Source organism: Oncorhynchus mykiss, chromosome 11 (assembly GCF_057628025.1).
Source record: "Oncorhynchus mykiss isolate SJ-2025 chromosome 11, ASM5762802v1, whole genome shotgun sequence".
Taxonomy (NCBI): domain Eukaryota; kingdom Metazoa; phylum Chordata; class Actinopteri; order Salmoniformes; family Salmonidae; genus Oncorhynchus; species Oncorhynchus mykiss.
In genome coordinates this window covers 65,584,780-65,598,479 of record NC_143032.1, presented here as the reverse complement: position 1 = coordinate 65,598,479, position 13,700 = coordinate 65,584,780, and the positions used below count along the sequence as shown (strand labels likewise).

Sequence of the window (13,700 nt, the reverse complement as noted above, 5' to 3'; positions counted from 1 at the left end):
GTAGGCAAACAGGCAGGTGAATCAAAACTAGGACTGAAGGCTATAACTGGTTCTTACAAACGAGCTAGGAAAAGGCTTAGTAGAGTCAAAACTAACAATACCTCACAAAGGCACAAACAGAAAGAACTGAACTAAAATAAGGAGCTGATGAGACCAGGAATGTAACTAACACAGGTGAAATCAATGAACAAAAATTGAAGACAAGGCTTCGTTGAAGAACACAACAAAACAGAACACAAGGTTGACTAAGAAAATAAATACAGAACCTTACACTTGCAGGACTAGCACCTTTAGCGAACTTGAATGAAATACAATTACACTTACACGTTTTTACTTGACTTTTACACTCTATAAATGGAATCGTTCAAATAATTTACTCCAGCAAATTTACCGCGGGTGTACTGCTGTACGTAAGTAAAGCGGAAGTCGAATCCATCACGTCACACCGTTGTTTGGCTTTGCCCATAGCAACATTCGAAAATGAGGTGGATAGTCCAGACAAATTTGGTTGTTAGTGATTTTGTTCATGTTGCTACAGACACGACCCTAGGCATTAATTATGTTGGCATAGTTGCTATGCAAAAGGACTGCTCTTCAGATCTAAACAAAATGGTTGCTATGCAAGGCTGGAAAACATGTCTTGTTATTTGCTAGCTAGCTAGGCAACTGCAGCTAACTCATTCACTCACGTCAAACTTTTAACCTGGAATGACATTACACTTGCTGCATTTTCGTTTTTTTTAGCTTCTTTTCTGTTGGTATTTACTTGGATTTGATTTCGACTGGCTCAGAAAAAAAAGTTGTCTGGGCACGATTCACTCTATGTATAGTACTCGCTACAGAAATCGAAATTCAAAAGTGAAACATAGTTTCCGAGGCAGGCAGGCAGACAGCTAAACGGCTAATATTAACCATGCTGTATCAAACCAAATGCTAAGCTGGAAGCAAGGGGAAATCATGTGAGTGTTGAGATAAATACAAGAGATGATTCGGACAGTAAAATTACCATGATATTTTTATGGAGGCGCAGTGTTCATTTTCAGATGGAACTGTTAGCAAGCATAGGAGTGTCTGTGGTGATGACCTATACAGCACGCCTTGGAACGCTGATCGTCCAATTCATCCAGGATCCAAACAAGCAGTTTTATAATAGACAATTTACACATGGCTGCTCATTAATAAAACTTGCCATCCTTTAGGTCGTTATCTAGCAACGCACTACTACTACTACTTTTACAAATGCACTGTCCAGCCATGCAATTTATGAACTTGATCTCCACTGTAAAAAGCATCTAGACATTATCTCTGACATTTGCAACATTGTTCAAAAGTGAAACATTGTTGGAAGTCGGGAGGAGACAGAGAGACAGCTTTTCACAGTCAGTCGAAATCGTGAATCAGCATACTTTTTATGGATATATAAAAAGACATTTCAATAGAAAAAAAGGCGAAACAAAATGCAGCTGGTTTGCTGTCTTTCCAGCTTCAGTCTGAAGTGATTGTGTTAGCTGTGTTGTTGGCACTAACAGGGGGGAAGTTCATAGCAACCATTTTTTGTTTACCATAGCAACCTACAAAGTTCTGGAACTATCTACCAGCCTTGGTTAGTTTTGCTTTACATGGCATTCAATATGAATAGAACTAACGACCAGAGAATACCTACGATTGCACTGGACAACAAGTGTTAGTGAATGTAGAATCACGTTTTGTTGAAAAATATATCGTTTGAGAAAGAATCTAGCTTTTTAAAGCTGGTAGCCCGTTGTGATAAAAATGCCATATCACATGTCCTCTCATGTATTATTGCTTAATTAATATGTTCATGATTAAAGTGTTATATCATATATTCTACATCACACAGAAACAGTCATATTTCTCCAGACGTGTTTGGCTGGGCAAGGTCGAAAACACACACTTGGTAAATCAGGTCATACAGAGATTAAATTCATTATTCATATAACCCCAAATGCTGTGTCTGAACACTGGAGGTGACTGCTGAACTTATGGGCCATTTGTCTTCTTGTTGAGGCATTAAAGCATATTACCATATGATTGTAATTTCACACAATGTCAGGAGCCAACCAAGAGCGACAGCAGAGACAAGATAAGAATCCGCCTTACCCTTTTAAGGAAGATTTCAAACAGGCTGATCTGACAATACGGCTATGCTATTTTGCTTATCACTATTTAAATTGCCTACAGCCGAACTATGCATTGCCAGTTAGACATAAATTGTCTTTCCAAAATGTGGCTTGCAAATGTGCCAGCAAAAATTGCAGGTGCTGTTTGCTATTTGTGGTCCTGTTATTGATACTTTGCTGTGAATGGACAGTGTGCCTAAAGGGGCAGGTAGTGTGTCAGCCATGTGGATCCATATTGGAAATAATTTCTTTACTTGTTTCCTCAAGCTCTCTGCCCACCAACAATAGACCTATGGCTATTCAGAGCTGAGACCGATTGTCTTCGCACTCATGTATTTGGGCACATTCAATATAAAAGCAAACACGTCTCTTTTATAAACTTTGTCAGGTTACTAAGAGTGTCTGAAAATGTAATAAGAATTGAAGGTGAAAACCCTACAGAGGATGAGAGTGTGTAAGCAGTGTGTACATTGGAAAAGTTAGCTTTTTTGCCAGATATCTATAGAGAACTGACTGTGCAGTAGGAAGTGGAGACAAAGCATTTTTGATGAGAGAATTAGACATGCTTAGGTTGTTTTTTGAGTGTGTGTGTGTCTTTCTTTCTTTCTTCCCCCACAATAATTCCAAAAAGCACACTCCAAGCAGATTATTTCGTGAAAAAGAAGCTACTGCAGTTATCGTCTAAACACAACTATATGCATACAAATATATACATGCACAGCATCCTTGATAGCCCTAAAACAACATTATTTTGAATATTATCAATGAAATCATAGAGTCTCCTCTACATCCTTCCTCTCCAATAACCTCCTTCCACTAATTTACTGTAGGCCCAGTCGTAGTGGACTGCACTCTCCACTGTGCATGTTCATGTATGATGTACTAACTGCAGACACAATGTTGCAGTAAATAACGGCTAAACGCTGATCAGATTGAAAAGAAGCCTTTTAACGATGCGTGCCATCACACAACACGGGCAGCTATATTTCTATATAACGTATGACATCTTTGTCACAGAGCACTTTAAAGTTCCATGGATAAAGCCAGTAAAAGCATGCCTATGGTGACAGTAGTCCCGGAAATAAAACTACTTTAGAGACCTTGAGAGGGAGAGCAGGGTGGAGTGGAAAAGAGTGACCCATTCTATCCTCAGGCCATCTCATGGCATGTGTGTGTTCCAAGGGGAAACTTCCTGACATTTCTGACAGTGTCATCTATATTTACTAGAGGACATTGTCCCATCATAGTTCCCCCCTCATACCCCTCAAATGTCCCTAAAGCAATCTTTCTTGAAAAGCTTTATTGTATACTTAGTTACATTGTATTATGAGGATGTCTCTGGAAGTTGGTCCTTTTGATGTTTTAACAGTGACACCCATGGAGAAATGCATATCTAAAGACATGCCAAACCCTGAGCCTGTGCTATTTTTACAGAATGTAGATTTATCAAAACATATTCATGTCTGAGTACACTTGTACCTCACATGCAAATATCAAATTCAGAGAAAACAATGGTGTCCTCTGTTATTTATTTTTATAGCAACACATATAAAATGCATTGTTATTCAAAGGGCTTTCCAAGGTTAATTCTGCATAGATTTGGAAACTAAATAAATTCAAGTCAATTGTGTATCGGCCTGCAATGTAGCCCGGGGTGCATACTGTCTTGTGTGCAGTGATTATAAACATTATTATGAATCCTGTTGTTTTAGTAAAGGCTCTAATCAACAGAATGCACAGTGGGTGTATAAAGGTTTGTCACTGAAGCTGATCAAGACAATGACAGGGGAATGAACACAGTTTTTGAAAGCCTCTCCCCCTCTCTTTCCCTCTCTCTTTTCATCTAGGACGCCAGCTATGATCGGCTGCTCCTTTGTGGTGGACAGAGAATACTTTAGTGAGATTGGCCTCCTTGATCCTGGCATGGAAGTCTATGGAGGCGAAAACATTGAGCTTGGCATGCGGGTGAGTACAACAACACATTCATTCTGCTTATCAAATTCCTTTCCTATTTTCAAATGGAGACATTTATTTTTGAGAAGTTACAACATGAAGGTATTACATCATAACCACACAAAAAAAGTAGTTAGAAATGCCATTAGAAAAGTTGGGGTTGTTTATGAGTCTATTCTGCTAAAGCTAGTGGGTTTGGGTTCTGATTGCTGGGTGGAAAGGAAAGGCTAGTGTTCTGTAACACAATAGCAGTCATTTCAAATCCAATATTAGGTACAGTAGCGCCGGATCACTTAAGTCACTGGTGAAAATATTTATGAAATATATTTTCCCGTCTTTGGAATGGCTCATGATTAAGTTTCCTTATTTTTTTTTAGGCTTAAGGGTTACAGCTTAAGATTCAATACCCAGAGGCATCAACAGAGAGATGTTTAAACTCTGCAAAGTCAGAAAGTTTCTCAGATGGGAGGGAAACCCTTAATGCAAATAAATATTCAGTCAACCCAAAGGCCTTAAAGCCCTATACTGAAAATGTAGAAATCTTTGCAGCTGATTTTAGTTGAATTTAATGCTTCATGTGAGCGGCGGCTTGGTTGAAGAATTGGTAGCGTTTAAATTCAGAAAATGTTTCTCCTCAGCCAAGTGGAAGCACTCTGAATCTAAACTCACTCTCTTCTTATTGAAATGAGAAATGCTTGAAAGATCCTTCTTCGTTTAATGTCATCACTTCCATTTCAAAATCTTCAGAATGCTTGAATGGTGCTTCAGAAGGGTATCTGTAGCCTTTGAAAACTGACCCCAGAGGTGAGAGGATAGATCCTGGTTGGTTTATTGATAACTCAACCCCTCAGATGAACCTGAAGGCAGTGTTATAGTAGCTAATGACTGTCTCAGAGTCCTCATCATTCCAAGTGGACTAGCATAACATATCCTCATCAATAGCAAGGTTTCCCCCCCAAATAGTAAGAGGCATTCAGACAATAATATGTTCTCCATGTCTCATTATGCAGTAACTGTTTGTTTTAGGTTTAATTCCAGTGAACAGTCACCTTCCTCATTGCTCCTAATGGTTATTTCAGTATTCGGTGTGCCATCCCGAATTTCAGTCTTCAAGGTTAACTGTGTTGTGTTATTCACCGGACCTGTCTTTACGCAGCAAACCATGCCACAGGGTGGGTTCATAGGGTAGGAGATTCATTCAGACAAGGCCACTAAGTAGAGTGCTATAACAAACCCACTAGAGTGTGTGTTCTATACGGATGTACTCCACTTTCTTATTCTGCTCAGTTGGATGACTTGTGTCAGGTCTGACATTTGCACTGTGCTAACATAAAGTAATTGCACTCTCCTTGAGTCATGTAATAATAACTTAACACCAATGTCACAAACATCGGCATAACAGTCTCTCTTTGTCTTTCACCATAAAACTTACACGAACAGTATTTTTATTTCAAACCTTTTCTTTAGTTCTGGTATTGTGTGAAGAAAATAAAATACATTATCATTAAACAAACAGGATATTGAGATATACAGTTGAAGTCGGAAGTTTACATATACCTTAGCCAAATACATTTAAACTCCGCTTTTCACAATTCCTGACATTTAATCCAACTAAAGACCCTGTTTTAGGTCAGTTAGGATCACCACTTTATTTTAAGAATGTGAAATGTCAGAATAATAGTAGAGAGAATGATTTGTTTAAGCTTTTATTTCTTTCATCACATTCCCAGTGGGTCAGAAGTTTACATACACTCAATTAGTATTTGGTAGCATTGCCTTTAAATTGTTTAACTTGGGACAAACGTTTTGGGTAGCCTTCCACAGCCTTTCCACAATAAGTTGGGTGAATTTTGGCCCATTACACCTGATAGAGCTGGTGTAACTGAGTCAGGTTTGTAGGCCTCCTTGCTCGCACATGCTTTTCAGTTCTGCCCACACATTTTCTATAAGATTGAGGTCAGGGCTTTGTGGTGGTCATTAAAATACCTTGACTTTGTTGTCTTTAAGACATTTTGCCACAACTTTGGAAGTATGCTTAGGGTCATTGTCCATTTGGAAGACCCATTTGCGACCAAGCTTTAACTTCCTGCCTGATGTCTAGAAATGTTGCTTCAATGTATCCACATAACTGTCCTTCCTCATGATGCCATCTGTTTTGTGAAGTGCACCAGACCCTCCTGCAGCAAAACATCCCCACAACGTAAGCCTGCTACCCCCGTGCTTCATGGTTGGGATGGTGTTCTTCAGCTTGCAAGCGTCCCCCTTTTTCCTCCAAACAGTTCTATTTTTGTTTCATCAGACCAGAGGACATTTCTCCAAAAAGTATGATCTTTGTCCCCATATGCAGTTGCAAACCGTAGTTTGGCTTTTTCATGGCGGTTTTGGAGCAGTGGCTTCAAAGTGCTGAGCGGCCTTTCAGATTATGTCAATATAGGACTTGTTTTACTGTGGATATAGATACTTTTGTACTGGTTTCCTCCAGCATCTTCACAAGGTCCTTTGCTGTTGTTCTGGGAAGGATTTGCACTTTTCGCACCAAAGTACGTTCATCTCTAGGAGACAGAGGGTCTCCATCCTGAACAGTATGATGGCTACGTGGTCCCATGGTGTTTATACTTGCGTACTATTGTTTGTACAGATGAACGTGGTACCTTCAGGCGTTTGGAAATTGCTCCCAAGGGTGAACCAGACTTGTGGAGGTCTACAATTCTTTTCCTGAGGTCTTGGCTGATTTCTTTTGATTTTTCCCATGATGTCAAGCAAAGAGGCACTGAGTTTGAAGGTAGGCCTTGAAATATATCCACAGGTACACCTCCAATTGACTCAAATGATGTCAATTAGCCTATCAGAAGCTTCTAAAGCCATGACATATTTTATGTAAATTTCCAAGCTGTTTAAAGGCACAGTCAATTTAGTGTATGTCAACATCTGACCTACTGGAATTGTGATACAGTGAATTGTAAGTGAAATAATCTGTCTGTAAACAATTGTTGGAAAAATTACTTGTGTCATGCACAAAGTATCTTTCCTAACCGACTTGCCAAAACTTTAGTATGTTAACAAGAAATTTGTGGAGTTGTTGAAAAATTAGTTTTAATAACCTTTAGCGGGATCATTTTCGTCTACATCCGGTGATTTGCAGAGCACCAAATTCAAATTAAATTACTAAAAATATTTAATTTTCATGAAATCACAAGTGAAATACACCAAAACACAGCTTAACTTGTTGTTAATCCAGTTGGCATGTCAGATTTCAAAAAGGCTTCACGGTGAAAGCAAGCCATGTGATTATGTGAGGACAGCTCTCAGCAGACAAAACATTAGAAACAGCTAGCAGCAAAGTAGATTGGTCACGAAAGTCAGAAAAGCAATAAAATGAATCACTTACCTTTCATGATCTTCATATGTTTGCACTCACGAGACTCCCAGTTACACAATAAATGTTTGTTTAGTTCGATAAAGATTCTCTTTATATTCAAAAACCTCCATTTGGTTGACGCGTTTTGTTCAGTGATCCACAAGCTCGTGCGGTCACGACGTGCAAACGAAAACTCAAAATAGTATCAGTAAAGTTCGTAGAAACATGTCAAACATTTTATATAATTAATCCTCAGATTGTTTTTACAATAAATAATCGATAATATTTCAACCGGACGGTAGCCTTTTCAATAGAAGAGAAATGAAAGGTCTCGCTCCCGACGCCCGAGCGCACAAATCTGAGGACAACTGGCTATCCACTGACGCAATGTGATCATTCTCGCTCATTTTTCAGAATAAAAGCCTGAAACTATTTCTAAAGACTGTTCACTGTGGAAGCCATAGGGAAAGGAATCTGGTTGATATCCCTTTAAATGGAGGATAGGCTTGCAATGGAAATGAGTAGTTTCAGAAAAACAGCACTTTCTGGATGAATTTTCCTCAGGTTTTCGCCTGCCATATCAGTTCTGTTATACTCACAGACAATATTTTGACAGTTTTGGAAACTTTAGAGTGTTTTCTATCTATATATGCATATTCTAGTTTCTGGGCCTGAAAAATAGGTAGTTTACTTTGGGCACGTTTTTCATCCAAACATCAAAATACTGCCCCCTAGCCTAAAGAGGTTTTAATGACTCCAACCTAAGTGTATGTAAACTTCCGACTTCAACTGTATACCTGCATGTACAGTATCAGTCAAAAGTTTGGACACACCAACTCATTCTAGGGTTTTTCTTTATTTTTACTATTTTCTACATTGTATTGAAGAGATCAAAATTCTGAAATGACACATGGAATCATGTTGTACCCAAAAAAGTGTTAAACAAATACAAATACATATATATATTTGAGATTTTTCAAAGTAGCCACGCTTTGCCTTGATGGCAGCTTTGCACGCACTTGGTATTCTCTCAACCAGTTTCATGAGGTAGTCACATTGGTTGCCATGGTGCCGACAGAGATGGCCACCTCGCTTCGTGTTCCTAGGAAACTATGCAGTTTTTTGTTTTTTTTACGTGTTATTTCTTACATTAGTACCCCAGGTCACCTTAGGTTTCATTACATACAGTCGAGAAGAACTACTGAATATAAGATCAGCGTCAACTCACCATCAGTACAACCAAGAATATGATTTTCGCGAAGCGGATTCTGTGTTCTGCCTTTCAACCAGGACAACGGAATGGATCCCAGCCGGCGACCCAAAAAAACGACTCCTTAAAAGAGGGAAACGAGGCGGTCTTCTGGTCAGACTCCGGAGACGGGCACATCGTGCACCACTCCCTAGCATTCTTCTCGCCAATGTCCAGTCTCTTAAAAACAAGGTTGGGACAGAGGGACATCAGAGACTGTAACGTTCTTTGCTTCACGGAAACATGGCTCACTGGAGAGACGCTATCGGAGGCGGTGCAGCCAGCGGGTTTCTCCACCATCGCGCCGACAGAAACAAACATCTTTCTGGTAAGAAGAGGGGCGGGGGCGTATGCCTTATGGCTAACGAGACGTGGTGTGATCACAGAAACATACAGGAACTCAAATCCTTCTGTTCACCTGATTTAGAATTCCTCACAATCAAATGTCGACCGCATTATCTACCAAGAGAATTCTCTTCAATTATAATCACAGCCGTATATATTCCCCCCCAAGCAGACACATCGATGGCTCTGAACGAACTTTATTTGACTCTTTGCAAACTGGAATCCATACATCCTGAGGCTGCATTCATTATAGCTGGGGATTTTAACAAGGCTAGTCTGAAAACAAGACTCCCTAAATTGTATCAGCATATTGATTGCGCAACCAGGGCTGGAAAAACCTTGGATCATTGTTATTCTAACTTCCGCGACGCATATAACTCCCTGCCCCGCCCTCCTTTCTGAAAAGCTGACCATGACTCCATTTTGCTGATCCCTGCCTACAGACAGAAACTAAAACAAGAAGCTCCCACGCTGAGATCTGTCCAACGCTGGTCCGACCAAGCTGATTCCACACTCCAAGACTGCTTCCATCACGTGGACTGGGATATGTTTCGTATTGCGTCAGATAACAACATTGACGAAAATGCTGATTCGGTGTGCGAGTTCATTAGAACGTGCGTTGAAGATGTCGTTCCCATAGCAACATTCCCTAACCAGAAACCGTGGATTGATGGCAGCATTCGCGTGAAACTGAAAGCGCGAACCACTGCTTTTAATCAGGGCAAGGTGACTGGTAACATGACCGAATACAAACAGTGCAGCTATTCCCTCCGCAAGGCTATCAAACAAGCTAAGCGTCAGTATAGAGACAAAGTAGAATCTCAATTCAACGGCTCAGACACAAGAGGTATGTGGCAGGGTCTACAGTCAATCACGGACTACAAGAAGAAAACCAGCCCAGTCACGGACCAGGATGTCTTGCTCCCAGGCAGACTAAATAACTTTTTTGCCCGCTTTGAGGACAATACAGTGCCACTGACACGGCCTGCAACGAAAACATGCGGACTCTCCTTCACTGCAGCCGAGGTGAGTAAAACATTTAAACGTGTTAACCCTCGCAAGGCTGCAGGCCCAGACGGCATCCCCAGCCGCGCCCTCAGAGCATGCGCAGACCAGCTGTTCCCACATGCTTCAAGAGGGCCACCATTGTTCCTGTTCCCAAGAAAGCTAAGGTAACTGAGCTAAACGATTACCGCCCCGTAGCACTCACTTCTGTCATCATGAAGTGCTTTGAGAGACTAGTCAAGGACCATATCACCTCCACCCTACATGACACCCTAGACCCACTCCAATTTGCTTACCGCCCAAATAGGTCCACAGACGATGCAATCTCAACCACACTGCACACTGCCCTAACCCATCTGGACAAGAGGAATACCTATGTGAGAATGCTGTTCATCGACTACAGCTCGGCATTCAACACCATAGTACCCTCCAAGCTCGTCATCAAGCTCGAGACCCTGGGTCTCGACCCCGCCCTGTGCAACTGGGTACTGGACTTCCTGACGGGCCGCCCCCAGGTGGTGAGGGTAGGCAACAACATCTCCACCCCGCTGATCCTCAACACTGGGGCCCCACAGGGGTGCGTTCTGAGCCCTCTCCTGTACTCCCTGTTCACCCACGACTGCGTGGCCACGCACGCCTCCAACTCAATCATCAAGTTTGCGGATGACACAACAGTGGTAGGCTTGATTACCAACAACGACGAGACAGCCTACAGGGAGGAGGTGAGGGCGCTCGGAGTGTGGTGTCAGGAAAATAACCTCACACTCAACGTCAACAAAACTAAGGAGATGATTGTGGACTTCAGGAAACAGCAGAGGGAACACCCCCCTATCCACATCGATGGAACAGTAGTGGAGAGGGTAGTAAGTTTTAAGTTCCTCGGCATACACATCACAGACAAACTGAAATGGTCCACTCACACAGACAGCATCGTGAAGAAGGTTGGAGGTTGAAGAAATTCGGCTTGTCACCAAAAGCACTCACAAACTTCTACAGATGCACAATCGAGAGCATCCTGGCGGGCTGTATGACCGCCTGGTACGGCAACTCCTCCGCCCACAACCGTAAGGCTCTCCAGAGGGTAGTGAGGTCTGCACAACGCATCACCGGGGGCAAACTACCTGCCCTCCAGGACACCTACACCACCCGATGTTATAGGAAGGCCATAAATATCATCAAGGACAACAACCACCCGAGCCACTGCCTGTTCACCCCGCTATCATCCAGAAGGCGAGGTCAGTACAGGTGCATCAAAGCTGGGACCGAGAGACTGAAAAACAGCTTCTATCTCAAGGCCATCAGACTGTTAAACAGCCATCACTAACATTGAGTGGCTGCTGCCAACACACTGACTCAACTCCAGCCACTTGAATAATAGGAATTGATGGGAAATTAAGTAAAATATATCACTAGCCACTTTAAAAAATGCTACCTAATATAATGTTTACATACCCTACATTATTCATCTCATATGTATACGTATATACTGTACTCTATATCATCTACTGCATCCTTATGTAATACATGTATCACTAGCCACTTTAACTATGCCACTTTGTTTACATACTCATCTCATATGTATATACTCTACTCGATACCATCTACTGTATCTTGCCTATGCTGCTCTGTACCATCACTCATCCATATATCTTTATGTACATATTCTTTATCCCTTTACACTGTGTATAAGACAGTAGTTTTGGAATTGTTAGTTAGTTTACTTGTTGGTTATTACTGCATTGTCGGAACTAGAAGCACAAGCATTTCGCTACACTCGCATTAACATCTGCTAACCATGTGTATGTGACAAATAACATTTGATTTGATTTGATTTGACATGGAATGCATTTCAATTAACAGGGGTGCCTTGTTAAAAGTTCATTTATGGAATTTCTTTCCTCATTAATGCGTTTGAGCCAATCTGTTGTGTTGCGACAAGGTATGGGTGGTATACAGAAGATAGCCCTATTTGGTAAAAGACCAAGTTCATATTATGGCAAGAACAGCTCAAATAATCAAAGAGAAACGACAGTCGATTATTACTTTAAGACATGAAGGTCAGTCAATATGGAACATTTAAAGAACTTTGCATTCGCAAGAACCATCAAGCGCTTTGAGGAAACTGGCTCTCATGAGGACCGCAACAGGAAAGGAAGACCCAGAGTTACCTTTGCTGCAGAAGACAAGTTCAGTAGACTTAACTGCACCTCAGATTGCAGCCCAAATAAATGCTTCACAGAGTTCAAGTAATAGACACATCTCAACGTCAACTGTTCAGAGGAGATTGCATGAATCAGGCCTTCATGGTTGAATATCTGCAAAGAAACCACTACTTATAGAAACCAATAATAAGAAGAGACTTGCTTGGGCCAAGAAACATGAGCAATGGACATTAGACCATTGGAAATCTGTCCATTGGTCTGATGAGTCCAAATTTGAGATTTTTGGTTCCAACCGCCATGTCTTTGTGAGACGCAGAGTAGGTGAACGGATGTTCTCTGCATGTGTGGTTCCCACCGTGAAGCATGGAGGAGGAGGTGTGATGGTGTGGGGGTGCTTTGCTGGTGACACTGTGATTTATTTGGAATTCAAGGCACACTTAACCAGCATGGCTACCACAGCATTCTGCAGCGATACACCATCCCATATGATTTGCACTTAGTCCCACTATCATTTGTTTTTCAAATGGACAATGACACCAAAAATATCTCCAGGCTGTGTAAGGGCTATTTGACCAAGAAGGAGAGTGATGGAGTTCTGCACCAGATGACCTGGCCTCCACAATCACCCAACTTCAACCCAATTGAGATGGTTTGGGATGAGTTTGACCATAGAGTGTAGGAAAAGCAGCCAACAAGTGCTCCGCATATGTGGAAACTCCTTCAAGACTGTTGGAAAAGCATTCCTCATGAAGCTGGTTGAGAGAATGCCAAGAGTGTGCAAAGCTGTCAAAGGCAAAGGGTGGCTACTTCGAAGGATCTCAAATGTATATTATATTTGGATTTGTTTAACACTTTTTTTGGTTACTACGTGATTCTATATGTTTTATTTCATAGTTTTGATGTCTTCCCTATTGTTCTACAATGTAGAACATAGTAAAAATATAGAAAAACTCTTGAATGAGAAGATGTGTCCAAACTTTTGACTGGTACTGTATATGAATGGCTGAATAACATTCAGCTTTGCTTCACCGCCACACATATTGTATATTCCTTTAATGGAATGGAGATCGGGAGCAATTATGTCTCCAAGGCCTACTCATTGAAACTGGTGAGTGAGAGAGACAGAGAGACAGAGAGAGATGGATGGATGGATGGATGAATGGATATAGAGACAATGAGAGAGAGAAAGGGAGGGAGAGTTGCCATTTGGAATAGGCGTGATTGACAGGAACATGTTTAACAATTAGCCAGGGCAGCTCTCAGTAGCTGCCTGTTGCCCAGGACCATTTCACCACGGGTGTGGATGTAAGGTCAAGTTCACAGCCAAAGGTTGTGTAGTATTGTAATTTACTGTGCATTCTACACTCTTTATAAAAGAGTTTTCTGGGCTGGCACCTAGGCACTGGCCTCTTTAAAAGAAGAGAAAGGTTAAGTTAAGATAGAGAGGGAGAGAGATCGCGAAAGAGAGATGTTGAGATGAGCCGGTG

General features: G+C 41.4%; 1 protein-coding gene across 3 annotated transcripts in view; it reads left to right on the top strand.

Moving 5' to 3' along the window:
• The window catches only part of LOC110536222 (polypeptide N-acetylgalactosaminyltransferase 9), a 129,965-nt gene that overhangs the window by 69,137 nt on the left and 47,128 nt on the right, over positions 1 to 13,700 (top strand). For all 3 annotated transcript variants that reach the window (XM_021621859.3, XM_021621858.3, XM_090190963.1), the window contains one exon: positions 3,989 to 4,106. In XM_021621859.3, coding sequence (XP_021477534.1) covers positions 3,989 to 4,106 — 118 coding nt within the window. The remainder of the gene's footprint in view (positions 1 to 3,988; positions 4,107 to 13,700) is intronic.